We start from the raw sequence: 21,667 nt of genomic DNA on the forward strand, positions 1-21,667 counted from the left end.
AAGCATTTACACATTGTCAGCAGCGCAAGCACCCTTTTCTCACAGACCCTTGATGTGCCCTACAGACAGACTTGAAGTTCTTTGTACATGGGCCCATCTAAAACATGCAGTACAATGTTAAGATTTTTGTTTGTTAATTCTTAACCTACAACATGGAAAAAGACAGAGGAGATGGAAGACATTGGAAACGTCTTGAATGTAGCAATCCCATTACAATAGAAACAACATGAATTGTTTGCCAATTAATGACTATATGTAGTAGCCTAGCCTATAATGCAACCTTTGTTATATAGCCTAATAGTGAGTTAAATTGAATCCGAATGTCTCAGCGTGCCCTACAATATCGCCCCCCTGTGGCCACATTAGCTAATGAAGATAATGTTGCTTGAGTGATATGTGGCATGTGCATTATTGAGGAAAGAGACGTAGGCTATGTGCCGTCAGTATTTTCCCTTCATATCATTCAGAAGCATGGTGTGATGCATACTTTGTACTATGGTGCGCATATCTACCATCTCCTCTTTGACAAACTGACCGATTTGTTTTTTCACTTGTTCTTACACACATATTGATGACCATGGTGCCTATGTATAATAACACTTAACTTTGAAGTGAATTATTTGCAGAATTACACTGTGAAATGTATTCTTCCTTTTTGTATGCATACATATGTGCGCTGTGCACCTTGTAAACTTGTAACGGTGATAGCTCAGTCAACATGAAAAGAGATAAGAGACATGCAAAACCATGCCTATGAGAAATCCCATTGTAATAAGATTTTCTTTAATTATCTTCGAAATGACACAACACACACCATTCTGGTTAAGCAAGCCGTTCCATGACCATGTTTAGCACCCGAGACAATTGTTGTTTTCCTCGCACGAGTACAGCGGCGTCCGCACGGTCCGAAATATGTAAAACGCCAAAAAAATGAATTGAAGTGAATGGGACCGTAAAGTCCAGAATAGCTGCGCACATCGATGGCTGAAAAGACACGAGCTCCATAGCCTACCCAGGAAATTACCAGTTGGCTACTTCACCGAAGAAGTCAACGCTACCAGTCCCTTATGGCAGCTTGACTTAATTATAGGCTAATTATGCGAAAGTGCAAATGATGGTAGCAAGTTTTTGGCTATTGAAAGTCATTCACTTTTTATTTTATTTTGAAGGGCAATATAATCAATCAAATTATTAAGTGAGGTCCGCGAGTTTTGACATCTAAATATTTGGTGATGTGGCTCAAAAAAGTTGCAGATGTTCGTTATGTTGAGAAACATTATGATTTTGAACTAACTTGTGAAAAAAATGTTAGTTTTATTATGTTTTAAAGTTATGCAAACAAAACTGCATGTACTCTTACTGGCCATGTGTGGAACAGAGTGCGTGTGTGAGGGCGCAGGGGAACCCTAGACAGTGCCCTCCTTGTTCACCGCGAGGTTTATGTTCCACACCCGGAGAGTGGAAGTCATTCTCCACAGATTTCTCAAGGTCTATTAATACGTAGTGGTCTGCGACAGAAAAAGACATTTCTGTTCCGGACTTCAGGGAGAAAATGGTTCTTAAACTACGTAAACTCATTTGAATCATGCAACTCTGAATGATTGATTTCATATATTAATTTAATCATTGTTCTTTTTCTTTCTTTCTTTTTTACCCTGCTTTAGTAGCTACTAGGCTATTCTAATGTTCTGGTTGAACTCCCAAGTTATTTTTCTGGATCATAAGTCAACTTTTAAATGCTCAATAATTCTTTTAAAATTCACTTCCATTAACATGGGCTATAATTCATTACTTAATGCCTAGGTTAGCTAAACCAACTGAACCTCTGTGTGACTTCAAAGCATTCCCTTGATCACTTTGGATAGTGTTTCCCTTGGTTACCACTACTTCCCAGTTCATCACTGTCAGAGGAGTGGTTCTGCTTGCCACAGCGAAGCTTCAAGGAACAGCACTTAGGAACTTTCCCCCCATTACCAGTCAGCTCAAATGGGAAACTACTAGACTTAGTTTGAATGTAATCTGGACTTGACCCTCTCAAGGTCAAGGCCCTAAGAGGTGATGGAGGAGCAAATTAAAACCCATTTTTTTGACCAAGGCCTAAGAGGTCACAGAGACGCGGTGGCCCTCAGGTTAATTCGGTGGCCTGAGTGACCGCCTTGTGAAAAGGTTTTATGCTGGCAGCAAACTACTGCTAATGATGAAACGCCTGAACTTACAGTATCCATCCCCACTGGCCTTGCTGCCCGGTCTAACCCCTTACTATGGGAGAAGTCGCTAGCTACAAAAAATGAAATATAGGCCCTGCATTTAATACCACATGAATTTAAAGCGATCGCTTGTGGACAGTGTATTTCCCCACCGCTTTAGTAACATTTTACACTGTTTTATTGATTGATGTCCGTAACAAACTGTATCGTATCACAGAGACACTGGTAGTATCTGATTTTTATTTTTCAGAGTCTGTGTAAACACACACATATACACACACACACACACACACACACACACACACACACACAATGCAAAACCGTTTTTGTTCCTTATTGACCATGGTTTTGTCATGTTGCCAGTGTGTTGTGTGGAAATGTGCTCGAACAGACAAATATTGGCTTGTTTTATTAGACTAGATGGACTTGGTGTAGCAGTCTGTGTTTCTTGTGGAGTCACCACTGACCGCATGTCGATTGCCAAAAACAGCCAGTTCGTTTTTTTCCCCTCTGGGAACTGAGATATGATTTGTGTGTGTTGACGATTTGATGAGCTCTTAGGTCTGAACCAGAGATGATTGATAAGGTAGAGATGATTCACAGGGGTACTTTTCTGGGATCCATGCAACACAAGATGTACACCCCTTAACGAGACCAGTGGAGGTTGGGAATGAATGGATTCCCAACTTAGTACTATAGATAGTGGTAGTGCACATTGTAATGCAAGCCACCACTAAACGCCACAGACAAAAGGAGAGGATCACACCCCCTCCTTTGCATTGGTGATGTGTGCTATGACTTATGTCGGTCTAGCGTATTGAATATCTTTTGCCGAGGCCCTGCCGTGGCCAACCGGTAGGGCACTCGTCTACCATGCGGCTGACCCGGGTTCGATTCCCAGCCCGGGTCCTTTTGCCGACCCCTACCCGTCTCTCTCCCCATTCACTTCCTGTCCACCTCTCACACTGTCCTGTCGAATAAAGTCGAAAAAGACAAAAAAATCTTAAAATAATATCTTTTGCCGAACTACCTCATACACTGCCCCAAATGCGACATGAGCACATTTTGGGTAGTCATGGGTTGGTGGCTAGGGAGTCCGGCTTGTAACACAAGTGGTGCTTGTTTGATTCCCCACACCACACCTGGAGTGGAAGCAAGTGATGAAACACAGTTCTTTCCCATCGCTTTCCATCCAGACTGAGGTACCCTGTGCATGGTACTGTCCTGATGCACTACTCTCTTGTTGGGCTGCCCACTTGCATGGGTAAGGCATGAATGCAATTTTGTTATATGCACTGTGTGTTGTGGTGTGCTGTGTCGTAATGATGCTGGAACTTTTTGGGGGGACTTTTAAAAAAACTTAATCAATTGCCACCTACTGCAGGCCTAACAAGAGCGTAGCAACGTACGTATAAGCCATTCCAAGGACCCTGAGCTGTCATGTAGCCATAAGGAAAGTCATTAATTCTTCCACAGTTTCTTTCTACTTCACAGAGTAGGGAATATAAGTTACCTGTCTTGAGTGCTCTTCACAATCAGCTGACTCAGAGCTTGTAGGATCATATTTGCTGCAAGGGTTTTGACTTCTGAACTGGGGGCTTTGCCAAGGACACTAGTATAGATTGTGCCCTTTTCTCTAACACCAAAAGCTTACAGCTGCTGCTGCTACACTATACAGCCTTTTTTTTGGAACTGATGTCTCTGGTAACTTGTGATGATTCGAAATCCTTCATGAGCTTAAAAAGATTACGAAATGATGAATACAATAAGTTCATTAGAATAACATTTTAAAGGGCAGTGAGTTAGTAAATCACTGTTCAGTGCTGTGTGTCTTGGCGGAATAATTTGTCAGCTTGTAAGTGGGGGGAAAGAGACTTCTGAATTCTCTCTGCTGCCCTCCATGGGTAGGAACTTCACTAAGCAAGTTAGACGGAAGGAGGGAAAGAGGGAGGGAGGGAGGTAGGTAGGTAGGGTCTTTGACCATGCGCTTGTCAATTGAGAGACAAGGAGGGTCTGTGTATACTTGCCCTCAGTATGCGAGAGATTTCGGCAAATTCAGTGAATAAACGTGAAAACTACTTCTTATTGCTGTAATTTTGCCAGTCCTATGTGCAGGACATAAAAACCTTGCCACAAATGTAATCCAACCAGCTGAGTGCAATTCAAGACCGGACATTTAATGCAGTCTTTTCTGTTAATAGTAGTAGTAAAGGAGTAGAGTTTATGGTGCCCAGGGGAAAATTTGTCTTGGGTTTCACCGTCACTAGTCTGCGTCACATACTGACGTCGCTCATACGCGCAATAGGAAAGCTTGGAAGGTTTTGCTGTCTGCTCTGAACCCAGAATTTACAACTCTCTTCACGCCGGTGGAAAAAATCATGAAGTGAGAGTGTGCTCACTCTGCTGACTTTGTTACTGTGTAAAAAGTTATGCTCTGCCCTGGAGTTGGTTTCAGACCAGACAAATTGGCAACAAATATTGATCTTTGGAAGTGTTCGTCTGTCCTGAAGACCGTTCAGGAGGCCTTTTTCTCCCACTCCATGTGATAATTAGTAGTGCTTGTTACAGTCTGATGAGATGTACTGTGGAGACATTTCAGGTCGCCAGGTTTCTTAGCTTTGCTGCATGACTACGCTGCCTCATGCTGTGGCAGACGGTGAAATTGTTGCCATTATATTTGTGATGCGATTATGATATTTGTGAAGGCAGATGGTTTCGATGTGTTTAGATATATTATCCATTGTCATTTTGTCAGTGTGGTCACGATTTCCTTATTGAGCAGTTTTGCAAAGGGCATTATGATGGAGTGGCCTGGCCTGATTATCATCAACTTTCAAATCACGTCCAGACTTGGTCTAACCAAGGCCATAACAATTAACATTTCCCAAATGGCATGGTTGACCTGCCTCCCTTGGTTTGCTAATGGTTGTTTGCTTCCTGACAAAGTGGGAGGAGTTCTCAATTATTCGGGAGAAAGTGCATTGCTCTTGACCTGACTAGCAGCAACGCTGAAGGTGTTGCGTCACTAGGAGGGCACGGCCTGGCTAGGAGTGGCTTGGCTTGCAAAAAAGCACAAAAGATTGTTGTAGGATATTACCCGCTGAACACATTGTTTGGGACTGAACAAAAAAATACACTGATCTCTCTCAGCACATGCTGCATGTGAGGGTTCATCTGCAAGGTAGTGCTTGGTATATAGACTATGAAATACAATCTTGGTCTTCTCAGAGGCTCGTTCGCTGATTGATTTTTAACACACCACATTGCTCGGAGACTAATGTTCATGAAAGGTGATATCTCAGAATATTTTTCCCTCAGAAGACGCCGGCTAGATCTTTATTATATAGTAATGGTTATGTCAGACATGCTTGATGTTCCTCCCCTCTTTCCCTCTGGCTACTGTTCTCTTTCTATCTTTCTTTTCCCCTGTCTTTCCTGCTATGTTTGTCTGTTTCTCTGTCTCCTTTTTCCCTCACACTGTCTCTTCCACTACTTGTCTTTCTCTATCCTATCCTATCCTATCCTACCCCCCTCCCCATCTCTCTCTCTCTCTCTCTCTCTCTCTCTCTCTCTCTCTCTCTCTCTCTCTCTCTCTCTCTCTCTCTCTCTCTCTCTCTCTCTCTCTCTCTCTCTCTATAATAACCAAGGCTGAGGAATGAAAACGTTAATCTGCATCTGTCTCTAATCTGTCCCTGAAGCGACACTATAGTAATCTGGGCCTACCGACTTGGTCAATATGGATCTGGTTATAGGCATGAATGCCTAAAAGGTGTAACGTGCCAGTAAACTCCATTTATAAACTGAAGCAGAAAGGATTTGGTATGGTTTTTTATATCATGCTCATTGGGGAGAGTGTCAATGTAACATGATTTCGCTGATTTCGCTCTTAGGCTAATTGAAAAGACACGTCCTAAACTGTTATGATATTTTGGTACATGTGGTGACTCCAATGCAGCATGGGAGTTCTGATTGGATTGAACCTTGTCTCTGGAGTCTTTCGCATGCCCAATTTCCTGAGCATGTCTTTTTAACGTAGAAACTGCTCATCACCCAAATGCATTAAGGCATCCATGCGGTATGACATTGGACATTGTAATGCTTTGATGCAATTTTCTGTTGAAAATGTATATTGGTGGTGGCTATGGAGATTTGTTGCCTTGGCACCACTTCTTCCTTTGATCTTCTCAATGAGCATGGGCATGGACATTTATGCCATAGGCTACTTTTCACGATTACACTGAATGAGCTGTGCTTGGCACTCTGTCCCTCTGTAATATCCCCTGGCCTGTTCACCTCCCAGAAGTAATTATGGACAAAGGTGAACATCAAGTCAAGTAAAGTCGGTTTTATTGTCAATTTCTTTACATGCGCTGGCCATACAAAGAATTAAAATTACGTTTCTTACTTTCCCATGCAGACAGACATAGACTCTAGACTCTAGACTCTCATGGCTTAGAATGTGAAGGTAGAATGTGAGCAGTCTCATCTTTACTACTTTTTTCTGCTTTTCATCATGATCAACAGTTTAATTGTTAATTGCTACTAAGTGCGGCCATGGCTTCTTTGTGTGAGTGAGTTTCTTTCTTTCTTTCTTTCTTTCTTTCTTTCTTTCTTTCTTTCTTTCTTTCTTTCTTTCTTTCTCTCTCGCTCGCTCGCTCGCTCGCTCACTACAAGACTAACACTTACCTTCTCTGCACAGTAGAAGTGAACCACACTTGACAAGTTTCTCATCAGAAGGGGCTATGCCTGTGCTTCTGACATGTGTGGGAGGATGGTGGTAGTAGTAGTGGTGGTGATGGTGATGTTGCCTGGCATAGACTTGCTTTTGCTCTTCCTGCGAGGTGGAGAGTGGCATATTTAACTGAGCTGATCCTGGGCTAGTTTACCACTCGGGCCTTGAACCTGCCACTATCGGTCAATGCTCCAGCACGATACAGCTGAGCTAAAGGTCCAGCCCGATAGCTCAGTGCTATGATACTGTATGAGGTTTCGAAGGGAGGTTTACTAACGTTCTACACAGAACCCTGCTGGTTGAACATCCGTTACACTCACCCCCTCACTCCCATCCTGGGTCTATGGCATCAGTGTAACTGGGATGATCCTGCGCTAGTCCACCACTTGGGGCTCGAAACGGCCACCTAGTCACTCCTGTTCCGGCATGAGAGGCACAGCACGATACCGCGCTGAGCTAAAGGTCCAGACCGATAGTTAAGCACTACCGATACTGTATGAGGCTTCTGGAGGGAGGTTTACAAACATTCTAGTTTACTAACTCTGCTAGTTGGCATCCTTTACACATAGGCCTACTGTATTTGTTGTTTTTTGATTGAGCATCCTCCTCCTCCTCCTCTCCTTTCAGTAAGCTAAACCCACCGTCAAGACTGGCTGTGCTGATGTCAAAAGAAAAAGACAAATCTACTTAAAATAGACTTGTGCTGTACTTAAGAATATGTTTAAGCTTTTTCCAGTCCTTAGCTCAGATTAAAAAAAACAAAAACAGTTTTGGGCTACTCAAGTCAAAGCCTTATCAACATTCCTTCTGTGGTCCCCACTCCCCACACTCTCTTTCACTCTCTTCTTCGTTCACTCTCATTCCACTTTCTATGAATTAGAAATGTGCTTATGTGAAAATTACAATTTATAATGAGTCTTTATACCATGAGATGGGTTTTGAAGACTCAATGCTTGTGCTCCTTTTTAATATCCGTCCGTACAAATGGATTTAGCAGAGTGTTATGAAGCCTCACTGTATGAATAATAATGAGTGATAAGCCTATCATTATGTAAGGTGTCAGGGTACATGTGGTTGAGGTACTAAACCGTATTAGAGATACTGCATTCATTTACAAATATACCTTAGAAATATCTCACACTCTTTAGGGTTTCGGTTGATGGCACCCAGGCAGTTTTTTTTTCTTCGTCTTTTTTTGTGTGAGAATATTCTAATGAAATGACTCGGCTTTCTCACTCACTAGCTGCCTGCCCACTATCAGACTCATTTCGCAGCGCACCGTGCCTCGGGCAGGTTTGGTGCTTTCTTGCACTGACTATCACAGGTTCATACACTGGGGCTGTCAGATTGCGGCTTTTCAATCCTGTAACTTATTGTGTATTCTTTAAATGGTTGCATAGTACATGGTTGTTATTGATCAAATTCTTGTTGAGCATGACCAATACCGCAATCTGTCTTGAAGGGTTTTCCCCAGCACTTACTTGCATCTCTCACCTTGACAAGGTCCCCTGAAAAGATAACTATTTTGTATTGCGAGTACACCAATTTCCAAAGCTTCATCGCCTTTCCAATCGATTGACACCAGCAAAGCACCCCTCCTACTAAAATGTTCTGCAGAAAAAGACTGGGCTGTCCTTGCACTACAAAGTTAACCTTCACTCACTAACGCTGTAGTTGAGCTGCTCCTGTACACACACATACTCAAGGTACATCCATCACCACTGTGTTCCCTCCTGCTGGGAATCCCAAGTTTCTCTAACTTTGCCATGTCTTTGTCTTTGTCTTTGCCATGCTGTGCTCTCTACGCTTCAGGTAGCTTGTTTTCTGTATGCTCTCCTCTTCGGAAATCAAAATGCCGCTCTCGTTTGGCATCTCCAAAACTGTAAATTCTAGATCAATCTAACAGACAGTTAGAGGAGAAAGTTGCCAGTCTGAAGTTAAACTGCCTTGCCTTTGCCTTTCCCTATATTTGACAGAGTCCGTTTACCATTGATTTTTTTTTTGCAAGTGTTCTCTGTGGATTTTTTTACAGGCATCCTTCGGATGCAGTATGTTTTCAAATTCAGCTTTGGATTTAAAAAAAGGGAAAAAAAAACCACCAGGGCACTGTATCCAAACTTGGTACCGGGAAAAAAGTTTTAGGTTCATTTCCATATTTCTTATTTTGAAATGTCAACAAACCTCTTGCGTGTCTACAGCGCAAACATATTTTGGCCTAGTCAATCGCAATTAATCCCCATCCCATTACCGGTGCATCTCTTTGCACTGATGACTTTCTGGCGGAGTATGTCTGTGCTTATATAATGATCCGGCAGCCCGAGGATGGGGCAACTGAGATGACACACACCCAAACACACACACACCAAAACACATGATGCACAGACGGATTCCCTCTCTTATGCCCAAAACACAACTCAATCAGCCACCTCTCAACCCACATCCACCCAGTACACCCGAGGCCTAGCTAAATCATCCCTCACCCCGCCCTGATATTATCAGATCAAAACACTTATGAAATAAACTGAGAGATGGGGGAAAAAAACTGGGCAGGGTGAGCGGGATGATGTGAGCGAGCGGCATGACATTTCCTAGACACTCATCCTCTGGCCACCGCGCCACACCACGTTGCGCCGCTCCCCTGCCATTTCCTGTCTGCTCCGGCCGAGTCGACACTGTGCACTCCGCAGCACCACACCTCTTCCCTTTGGCTGCTGACCGGTGGACTCACCCCGTCCCGCCTGGGGAGATGATCCCATCTCCTCCACCGCATCCCCAAGCCCTGCCCTTTCCCCCTCTGCTCCCTTCTTCTTCTCCTGTCTCAGAGGCTACGTTTAGTTGAGACATTTCATTCAGAGTCAACTCACTTTAATTCACTTTAAACTCGTTCCGCAATATTCTGTTTACATGTGCGGAACAGTGTTCTGTAACGGGAATGTTCCTGAAAGCACGGCCACATTTGGAATGAATAATAACCTCTCATGACTCGTGCGCTAATCGAATACTGCCACCCTTCCGTTTAAAATCAGAAAATGTCTTGCTTGCTTGTTGAGCTGTGCTACAAACGGCTCCTGGGTCAGTGATTAGGGTTAAGGCTATGTTACTAGCCAAATGGTAGCTCATTTTGATGATCTAGCTATATCGGCACAACACCGGGGAGTCAGTTAGGTTAGTTCTTAGATTTCTTAGACTTCTTTATTGTCCATTATTATATGGTTGTGACGTCATCAGTCGAATGCTCCATTCATTTCAACGGGGCTCCCCAACGTTCGCACGTCTGTTATTTTTCGATAACGGACGGGTTGGTCTATAACAGACCGCTGCCAATGGCAACAAGACTTTTCACTGCTAAAGCGACTTTTCAACAAGACTCTAATCAGCTGCTGTGATAGACAACACCTGTTGTCCTGGCTACCTAGCTGTTGCCTAGCGGTGTTCCACAACGGCACTGTTTTGTTTTGCGCAGCAACAATCTTAACATTAAATAGGCCTAAAGAAATGTCCCCGCCATGTGTGAGTCATTTAAGTATATCCATATAATAAGCGGGTTAACTTTCGGCGAGTCGGTCACTTTGTGGAATAGCAGCACTTCAGAGAGAACAGAGACAGAGAGAACTCCGCTCCGCGTCGGGGTCTAAAGATTCTCTCTGTCGTGCTGCTATTCCACGGTAGCGACCTTCTCGCCGAACGTTAACCCTTACTTATTATGTTATTACATTACATCACACTTAGTTAACGTTTTTTTTTTTAATCCAAAGCGCCTTACAGATATTACAGAATATTGTTGACAGTCCTTGGAGCAATGTGGGGTTTGATGCGTCGCTCAACGGAACTTCAGCCATGGATGGAGGTGTAGGGAGAGGTGAGGGTGGGATTCGAACCTACAACTCTGTGATCTTCAGTCCAACTCCCTAATAATTACACCACGGCTGCCCATTTAACTTGTACATGAAATGGAAATTTCCCTTACTCACATCAACTACTGCCCCGAGAGGCACACGTTGACAGTAACTGTGACACTGATGTGGAGGAACAACACGCATAAGAGGAAGTTTCATAACAGAGGCGTGCCTGCCTGCCTGCCTGCCTGCCCTCAATCCCAAAAGTTACCCCCTCTGCTACCCTATGGTGATCTCCATGTGATGAATCATAGCCTGACTGTCACACCGCTGAAGGGTGATGGATCAGGAGTTTCCCCATGACCTTCGTTCAGCTCGCCACCATAACTGCTGTCATCCTGTCCTCCTTCCTCTTTTAATTTACAGTAAGGAAGTATGTTCAAAATGGAAGGGGTTGGTTGAACGATGAGGCAGACAGGACAGGAGCGCAAGAGACTTGAGGGCTGACTGAGCCTTTGATGCTGAGTCCTGTTCTGTAATCATCTCGAAGTCAAGGGTTCGTGTCGACATCTTCACGCTGACATTTCAAGCACCGTCAAGATAGCCTTTGAGTACTCGAGGAGAATTGCAGAGGATAGGTCTTCAAGTCAGTGAAGTGCAGTAAAGGACAAGGACTCTTTAGTTCACGTGTGTGTGTGTACATAACTCTGGTGTGCATATGTGACAGTAACTCTGTGGTGTGTGTGTGTGTGCTAATGACGCAAGGCCATTTTTTTTTGTCTCGTGTCTTAAAGTGTGAGACAGTTGCCTGATTGGGTTAATAGTCTCAATAGTGTTTGACACAACTGTTTCCTTTTTTAAAACAAGTGATCCTAATAACCATGACAATTATCATGCAGGTAGATGTGTGATGGGTGGAAAGTGTCCGGGGAGATGAATGCTTGGCAGGGCTTTTCCTCTCTCAAGATGGGATTGGCACCTTTTAGTGTTTGGGTAGATATGGGGGATTAAGGGTTAAATGATGGGACTGTACGACGGGACTGGCACAAACAGGGCCCCAGGGCAAAACACTGTTAGGGTCCCGCATACGGCCTGCTACGGTCATAATAGGGCCCTCACCACTGGGCTGCTGGGCTGGGGGGCAAGTATGCTGCTCGACCGCCTGCAACTCCGCCGCTGACTGTACAAGTGCATATCAAATTGAATCGTGGTCCCTCATATTTAATGCAAAATACCTCTTTCACTGATTAGCTTTCATAGGTTTACCCTTTAATGAGTTTTTTGAGTTGGTCTGAAAAGTGAAAAGTTGGTGATGGAATGAGTGTTAAAGCTATTTGGAATATTGGATTGCGTTTATAGTTCAGTATCTCTCTGTGTCTACCTCTCTTCTGCAAAGCCAGGTGCGGTGCATTGGGCTGTGGCCAAATCAAGTACTTCAGGTGAATTCAAAACCCTCTAAAGAGAAAACGGATGCAAAAATAAGATGGGAACTGAAATTGTATCCAGTCAGAGTTTGTAAACCTGTCTGTACTGTATGTGCCTTAAAATAGGCCTCTATAGATTCAAGGTTTGAAGAAATCCCGATCTGGCCATACTCCAGTACTGTAACCAGGGTGTACAGTTCATCAGGGATAGCAAGTGATTAAATGGCAGGGGGGCCTCTTGCTGGGGCCTAGCCTGTGGTTTCTTTAACTTCCACAACCTCTGGATGTTAGAGAGCTGATCACCTTCTTGTTCTCATTTAGCCATACACATGTCTCTTAATTTATAGCCTAACCCCCCCCCCCCCGCCCTTTTTTTGCCTTGATGGCAATATAGAAGACCTCAAGGCTTGTGTGGATTAGTTTTTCCCATTGCAAACCCCAAGGCTTTCTCTCCCCTCTCTCCGTGTCTGAAGTGGTTTGGTCTTCCTGCTGGGAGAGGGAGGTGGGGAGGTGGGGGGTGGGGGTGTAGGGCCGTGGGTGGGGGAGGGGAGGGGTAATTGAGGTGGGACATTTGGTGAGGAACCAGATGGCGGTCTGTCTGAATGGTAGCAGGAAGGGCAGTGTTTTGCTCTCTCTCCCTCTCTTGCGCTCTCGCTCTTGCTCTCTCGCTCGCTCGCTCTCTTGCGCTCTCTCTTGCTCTCTCTCTCTCTCTCCCTCCCTCAGGCTTGGCCCCCCAGTCTGTGAGCAACTCTACTACTATAGCACAGTACATACTTGGCCTTCTCTGGCAACACCATCCCTCCCCATTTTTTTTTCATTTTTGAAGGGGGGCATTTGGCTAGCTTTAGGAATCTATTGCCCTCTTTTTGCTGCCTTTTTCAAACTGTGCGTCTTCTGGACAAGTCTTGAGGGTACATTTTGCGTCTTGGGGAGCTCTGTGGGATAAGTACCGATGTAATCTGGAGCTTTTAAGCCAAGGGAGAAGGAAGGCGACGTTTCCTGAGTTCGGACTTCATGCCTCGGATTGCTGAGCGGTTGAGCTGTTGAGCAGCGCTCTCATGAGTGAAGGGGAAAAGTATCAGAAACTTGAGCGGAAGAATGGTGAGTGAATGGCAACTACCGTACTACTGACTTGGAAGTTGACTGTTTTGAAGTTACTTTTTGGAAGAGCATAAAGAGAAACAAACCGATGGGCTTGGTTACTACTGAACCATAATTGCTCACTTTAAATAAATATGAGGTGATTGTGGAGGGTTTTTTGATTGGGTACCGTGAGTCTAGGGTTTTGATTGGATATGGTTTATTAACTTAAAGCTTTCTTTGATTTCTCGCTTGGTCGCAGTCCATAGGGGCTATTTTTGGCATATGTTGGCCTATCTGAAATTGACGTTTCAAAGACACAGCAGAGTAATCACTGTACTGTGAGAACAAAGGATATTTCAGATAAAAGTCCTTTAGAATAAAAAGTGCCTCAGTCTTGGACATGCCGTTATGAATATGTATGAGTTTGTTTGTTTGAATGAATATTCATTAACTGAAAAGACTTCAGTAGAGCTGGGATTTTGCCTGTTGAAGTTCAGTAGGCGATTTTGAGCCTTTGAGCCTTTCAGTAATTCAAGGTCTGCTGCAAGGGCTCAACGATTTTCATGGCTAACCACCATAACTCACATTAACCTGCCTACAACCTTGTTAGCTGTTGGTTTTTTATTACATACAAAAATTCAAATAGAAACTATACGTCACAGTATCCTGAGTGAGTGTGTGTGTTTGTGTGTGTGTGTGTGTGTGTGTGTGGGGGGGGGTCATCGTTGGGGGTGGCGTTGCCTGTCAAAGACTGGCCTGAGGCCTGTGGCCGTGTTCCTAAGAACAGACCTTGAACGTTTTCCTTTGACATTTTACTACTGACCCTGGGCCAGTGGGTGGACCTGGACCCAGTCTTTTCCCATAAGGCCAGAGGGGAATGTGCCCTTTTGAACCAGGATCTGATTTCGGCCACACACCACAACACGCCACACCAACACCAACACCAACACCACACAGCTCAGCTCTGGCTTGATTCTATAGCTCTATGGCGTTACGGAGTTATGTACAGTCGGTGGGGGCTCACACGTAATAACTGCATGAGCAAAGGGCCTTGAGCACCCAGCGAAAAGAACGAACGAGCGAACGAACGAACAAGCGCACACACGCAATGCACTCTCACCGGAATCAAAGGCGGCCATTGTGGAGGGCCAGGGTCTTAACAGTGTTGGCGTGGCGTGGAGACAAAAGCCGCCATACAGCCAACAGGAACAATGGCCATTATTCAGGACATGGAAAAGAGTGAGCGTCCAATACAGGGATTTGAGATCCCAGAACGGGAACATATCCTCCCTAAGAAATGCTTTGTGTGTGTGTGTGTGTTACACATACACACAGACACACATAGACACAGAATATTTAGTGTGCGTATAATAGGACGTGTGCCTGTGGGTGTATTTTGGAATGTGCGTTGGGGTTCCTTTTGTGATTTGTGATTCATGAACATATTTTTGTGTGTGGGGTTATTTTGGTAAGCGAGCTCCCCCATTTTGCTCTCAAATTTGTTCAGTGTGCCTCGTCTTTTGCTTCTGAACAGTAGACTGCATCCCTCCTGTATGCTCCCTTACACCACACATCACACCAAAACTTTGTCACCAAAATGTCTTCCTGTTCATTAAGTGTTCTACAGTATTATTTTCTTGCTTGCTTGTTGAGGGCCGAGCCCACACTGTGATCAAGCAAAGGAAACCAAAGGCCTCCCTGCTTGCCTCTCCCATTCATTTAGGCTACTTCTGGATGTTTCTGTTCATTGAAACTTCACACACAGCCTAACCTGCCATCAACCAGTCCTCCTGCCCTGGCTTGTTCACTTCCCTCTGAGAACGCTGAGAGAGATGCATCTTATTTTTCAGGCTAGAGCTTTGGTGAACGTAAATGAAGGCAAACAATGTCGTCAAAAAACCTTCCTGCTTGCGCAGTGTGATTTCACTGTACTGTGAGCTGAGATTTAGTTGGTCAGTCAGAGCTTTAGCTTTAGCTTTAGTTCTATCTTTAGTTGTGGTTGAAAGACCAGGCTACACCTGAACACCGCGTTCCAACTGCGATGGACTCAACTGACCGGGTGCGTCAGAATCGGCTTCAATTCATGAAATTCTTTCTCCTTCCTGAGCCTGACTAAATGCTAAGGTCGTTCGGATGATTGCAGTTAGAATATGGATTGAGGCATTATTTGAGCTGAAGAGAGAGGGTCCGAGGCATTCTGAGGTCCGTTAAAAGTCCTTTATTGAGATATGGGTATACAGGGCTCACGCGTAACTGCAATTATTCAATTAGCCCTGAAGAAGATTGCACGCGACCGAAACACGTCGGCTTGATATACATATCAAAATAAAGGACTTTCAAAGGACTTCAGATTGCCTCAGACCCTCTCTATTCCCCTCAAGTTTTGCATTTTGGTCACCGATGAGCACCTGAAAAGTTTTATTAGACCTACCCCACAGACGCAACTTGTTCTCTCTCTATCTATAAGGCATTATTTGTTGGGGCAGTGGTGCAAATTGTATCAGAATACGGATGCAAGCTCTTGGAAACGGGCAAACTCAGAGGCCGGCTTTTTCACATTACATTTGGTTACATTTGGCAGCTGCTTTTTAACCAAAGCGACTCACACTAGCCCTAATACTGTACGTACACATATATGTTGAGGCCGTGTTAGGAGGCGTGGTGTTAGTGTGGTGAAGGTCAGCTATGCCCCCTATGAGGCAAACCTAAGAGGCTGGAGAAAGCAACATCCTGGATCAGTAGTTATACAGCTTATAGCCACACACACACACACACACACACACACACACACACACACACACACACACACACACACACACACACACACACACACACACACACACACCACACACATACATTTCTTATGCTCACATTCAAGGACACCCAAAATTCTTATTCAGCACCAGTTCCATGTCAACAGTCTCCCTGTGTCACACACACACACACACACACACACACACACACACACACACACACACACACACACACACACACACACACACACACACACACACACACACACACACACACACACATTCCTTCACACACCTTTGATCACGTCTTGACAAATGGAGAAGTTTTTGTTGTGTCAGTTGGGCCATTTGGTACACACACACACACACACACACACACACACACACACACACACACACACACACACACACACACACACACACACACACAGTCTCTCAGCAGACTGCCACCCCATCCTGTCCTGTCATTCTCTCTCCCCTCCCCTCCCTGGTGTTGACAAGCAAACAGTTTCTCCTCTCTCACGCTGATGTAGAAACCAGAGCAAGCCATGTTTATCACTTCCCTGCAAACACATACGTACAAGCAGGCAATCTCTCTCTCTCTCTCTCTCTCTCTCTCTCTCTCTCTCTCTCTCTCTCTCTCTCTCTCTCTCTCTCTCTCTGTCTGTCTCTCTCTCTCTCTCTCTCTCTCTCTCTCTCTCTCTCTCTCTCTCTCTCTCTCTCTCCCTACCTCGCTGTGTCTGGTTTTCATACGGACAGGCACTCTCTCTCCCTCTCTACCTCTCCCTCTCCCTGCCTACCTTGCTCTGTCTGCTTGTCTCTCTCTGTTTGTCCCTGTTTCGGAGTGTCTTTCTCTCTGTCGCTTTCCTCTATCTCTCTATTTTCGTGCCAGTGAGTGTATGCATTTATAGGTAGACAGAAAAAATAAATGTGTTTGCTTAAGTAAAGGTGTTTAAATTGAAGGGCCGCCACATGCGTGCAGATAGGATGCGGAGGAGCACCCTCATTTGAATGGGAGGGTTTTAATTAAGGCCTATAGGTTTCTCAAAAGCACACCGCGCTCCACACACATTTCAATTATGCCATGCTCGAGCGGGTTAATTAAAGCTGTGAACCACTTCATGCATCGACACAGGGTCAACCCACTCTTTTTCTCTTCATTTCATACTTGGGCGGTGCATGATAGCGAGGAGGATGCTATCTACTGTAAGCCTGAGCCTGTGTGCAAGGGATGAGCATGTAAATGTACACGCTTTAATTAGTATGCCACTTATGGAGGGAAAACGTTTGCGTGTGTGGGTGCACGTGCGCGTGTGCGTGCGTGTGTGCGTGCGTGCACGCAGTATACAGTTCCTGATAAGAAGGCTAATAGGCTGTTAGGCCCAATACGGGGATGACAGTTATCATGGAGCCACACACAAGCTCATGTTTGATTGGTTAGTGCTAGTGGAACATTTGGAGTTAATATTTGATGTCGGAGCTGTCATGTTAGTTGTATTTTGATAGAATAAAATTGAAAAATACTTGTGGGTCATTTTGTTGACATGATGCGGTGTTCTACTAAGTATGATTTCTGATTGAACGTCAATCAAAACGGAGTGAAAGCAGTGACTGGTTGAATGCTACCAAGCCCATCTCTTCTTTGGCGAGAGAAAATTCTTTGACATTTTTGTTTTTCAAGCCGCACAACCATCATTCCCGTAGCCATCGCTCGGCTTGCCTAGCATTTAACGCTACCCTCCAATTAACCCCAGCAGGTCTCCGCTAAGGAGTTTTTGTGTCGCTCTCTTTTTACGGTCGGTCTGTCTGTGTTGGGGGAGAGGGGATAGCCAGTTCATAAGGGGAAGGGAACCTTCCACCGCCTCTGGTATTTTTATGTCAAAGGTTGACATGCTCTCTCTGGCTTTCTTTCTTTCTTTCTCTCACTCTTTCTTTCTTTCTTTCTTTCTTTCTTTCTTTCTTTCTTTCACTCTTCCTTTCACTCTTTCTCTCACTCTTTCTTTCTTTCTCTCACTCTTTCTTTCCCTCTCTCACTCTCACACACTCAGTGTTCTTTCTTTTTCTTTGATTGCTATTCTTCTCTCTTTTCCTTTCCCCCTCTCTGTTTCCTCTCTATTTGTTTGTACCATCGGTTTCTCTCTCTCTCTCTCTCTCTCTCTCTCTCTCTCTCTCTCTCTCTCTCTCTCTCTCTCTCTCTCTCTCTCTCTCTCTCTCTCTCTCTCTCTCTCTCTCTCCCCCCATCTTTCTCTGTCTTTCCAGCTGTCTCCATGTGTGTGATTACAGGGTGATGATGGTGAAACAGAGGTTGGATGTAACTTTGAAAGCTTCTTCCCAAAAGAATGGTGTGAAAAAAAATATGGGGTTGTCAAATCTGACCATCAAAGCCCCCCGTTTGCAGACTTTTGAGAAATGTTGAAGAAAAGAACAAATATATATTTAGACTGACTCTGTGGACGCGCATCTCTTCCTTTAGTGTAAGTCTTTGGTTTTTGCGTCAGAGGGCTATTACTCTAAGTTAGAGGAGGGTGGTAGCCAATTGCAATGCTTTTAAGGTTCCCATGTTGGCAAGGCAACATTGACTGCTGTTACATGCATGGGATATTGACAGTATTCAATTTAACCCTTTTAAACCAAGGCACCTGAACAAATGCCTACTGAATACCTAAGCCCTTTTCGGGAAAAGTTGCCCTCAGTGTATTAAAACCTATATTATCTTAGCCTTCAAAACACATAAAAACTTGAAATAAGTTGCATTTAAATGCTTGCATTAGAATGTCTTCATTCAGCTCTTACATACCCACATTTTTAATTAAAAAAGCTCAAGTCTCAGCAGTCTGAATGCAGCGTATATGTCGCTCCAGGTGCCAAAGGTCAAACAACGTAGGCTATGCGCAGCAGCAGGCTAAATTGGTTTAAAAGAAGTTCTGCCACATGTGAAACGGCGTTTGGCAACTGGAATATTCCCGACACACAGCCACATTCATAATGAATATAGAGTTTACATGACTTGCATGGTGTGCTAACCGAATACTTCCGGGTCATTTCAAGTGAAATCAGACACTTTGGGACCCGACCGACACAGATTTCAATCATACTTGGTGTGCCTTTTTAGTAGCAAGGTAGCACCTCAGAACTGCATTTGTGTGAATCTTTGTGTGGAGCTACCTTGCTACTAAAAAGGCACACCAAGTATGATTGAAATCTGTGTTACATTTCATGTGAAATGACCCTTCCACCATTTGATTTAAAATTGAAATATTGCTTGCATGTTACTGCCCTCAATGATCCATCTTCCAGCACACATAGGTTACACCTCAGAACTATTATGCACTGAATATGTATTTGAAGCACAAATGTTAATATCTGACCGATGACATTACATAACTATTTCATGCACTTACCTACTTCTTCCCCAAAGCAATTTGGTATTATAGGTATTGTATACAGTGGGGTTATGATGACATTACATTACATTACATTACATATTGTTAACAAAGTAAGGTGACATTATTTTTTACATTGTGGACTTGGGTCCATTGGTCAAGGGCACTTTAGACATGGATGGAGTTGTAGGGAAAGGTAAGGGTGGGATTCAAACCTGCAACCCTCTGATCTCAAGACCACATCCCTAACCATTAGGCTATGGCTGCCCATGACACATGCATATGCTAATTTGTTATATGTGTGTTGAATCAGGTCTCTCTCTCTCTCTCTCTCTCTCTCTCTCTCTCTCTCTCTCTCTCTCTCTCTCTCTCTCTCCCTTCCTCTCTCTCTGCCTCTGTGTTTTCCCTGGGGCCTGAGGGCTGCAGGGAGGAGTTGCAAAGGGAAGAGCGATGGGAAGGAAGTGAGACTTCCTGTGAGCCATGATTGTGTTCACAGTGCATACAGGCACAGAGTAATGCCTCTCACCAGCCACCATGCAGCAACATCAAGTCAACTCTATTATCGATTTCCTCATATGCACAGGTCATAGAATGAAATTGAAATGCAGCAACTTTCCAATTAATTTCAGCTTGAAAAGACAATGAGCTGATGGAACAGCTGGGTGTGCGTGTGTGCGCGTGCGTATGTGTGTGTGTTTGTGTTGTCCATTTGCCACTGACAATAACGTCATGCATGCACATATTGTATACAGTGTGAAATTGCTTATTTTTTTCTATCTATTTCCTTCTGGACCATCTGTAATGGGAATATGTAATGTGTTTTGAGGCCATTGAAAGCATGCTTGGAACAGTGTGCTACAGAGCACTGACTGTGTAGCCTGTGGCTAAGGTGGCACTGTATTGCTAATGCATTCACATGACTTGGGGCAACCTCCCAGGCAGGCAGCCAACCCCTCCTTTCCTCGGGTTGCTGTCAGTCATGCTGTGAGCCGGCCAGTTTTCCACCAGCCTCTCTTTTTTTTTTCAACACACCTTCACCTGAGCATGACTGTGTGTGTGCGTGTGTGTGTGCGTGTGCGTGTGCGTGTGCGTGTGCGCGTATTACCTTCATATTGCAGCATGCGTAATGTTTACCCTGCCTGGACTACTGCGAGGTCTGCTTTTGTGCAACACGTTCTCCATCTCTGGAGGCAAAGACAAAGACGGCGTCTTTCTAGAAAAGGGCCCTATGCACTCGACTCATCATCCGTCTCCTTTCTAGCCTTAGGGGTCGACTCGATGTGCATTGTTGTCTTGCCGAAGATTAAAGGGGCTGTCTTGCTGTGCAATTTATGTTCTCTTCAATATTTCAATATGCATTGCAGCGTGTTGCTCCTGGATACTGTAGGCCTATACCCAGCTGAGTGCTGTGTTTGTTGACCAAAGCTGTAATCCACTAATAACTCCCAGCTAGACGCATGACCCTAGCACCGCAACCCTCCCCATTCCCCCCACCGTCCCTTCATCATTCCCTCACTCCATCCTTCACCTCCTCACTTGTTCATCCCCGCCTCCCCCCCTTTTCTGGCTACCCTCCACAACTGCCTCTCTGTTACTTTCTCTCTCTCTGTCCCAAACTGCCTTTCAGCATCTTTCTCTCCCTCCCTCCCTCCCTCCCTCCCTCTCTCCCTCTCCATTCCATCTTCCCCTCGGGGCCCCCCTCAGGAGCCCTCCATGGACTGCCCTACAGCCTAACCCACGTTTCCACCCTCCCTCTTTCCGCCCCTTCCACACCTCTTCAATGGCAGGACTCTGGGGAATTAGTGTGTGTGTGTGGTGCACCCCTTACAGCAAACTAGTCTGCTTGAATTTAAGTTCTCTACACTGGATTTAGGTATTGGTTTAAAAAAAAAAAACCTTCCTGTGTGTGATTAGGGTTGTACGGCTGTGTCTGTTTATCTGTGAATCATCGCCGTCTGTTTGTTTGCTCCAGATGAATTGGCATGACAGAAGAGCCGTGTCTTGAAAGGGACACTGTGTGAGATTTTTAGTTGTTTATTTCCAGAATTCATGCTGCCCATTCACTAATGTTACCTTTTTCATGAATACTTACCACCAGCATCAAATTCTAAGTATTCATTATGACTGTGGAAAAATTGCAATTTTCATACATGAAAAGGGGGATCTTCTCCATGGTCCGTCATTTTGAATTTCCAAAAATAGCCATTTTTATCTGCAAAAAATACTGTACTTGGACCATACTAGAAAAT

At 44.5% G+C, this 21,667-nt stretch overlaps 1 protein-coding gene across 4 annotated transcripts in view; it reads left to right on the plus strand.

Annotated features, from left to right (window-relative positions):
* The window catches only part of stard8 (StAR related lipid transfer domain containing 8), a 109,884-nt gene that overhangs the window by 11,413 nt on the left and 76,804 nt on the right, over positions 1 to 21,667 (plus strand). Inside the window, exon 1 of one of the 4 annotated variants that reach the window (XM_063203086.1) lies at positions 12,769 to 13,300. The exons of the other annotated variants lie outside the window; for them this stretch is intronic. Coding sequence (XP_063059156.1) covers positions 13,258 to 13,300 — 43 coding nt within the window. The 5' untranslated portion in view covers positions 12,769 to 13,257. Of the gene's footprint in view, positions 1 to 12,768; positions 13,301 to 21,667 lie in introns of those variants that run through there. 4 annotated transcript variants of the gene reach the window in all.

The sequence above is a fragment of the Engraulis encrasicolus genome, chromosome 7 (genome assembly GCF_034702125.1).
Source record: "Engraulis encrasicolus isolate BLACKSEA-1 chromosome 7, IST_EnEncr_1.0, whole genome shotgun sequence".
Taxonomy (NCBI): Eukaryota; Metazoa; Chordata; class Actinopteri; order Clupeiformes; family Engraulidae; genus Engraulis; species Engraulis encrasicolus.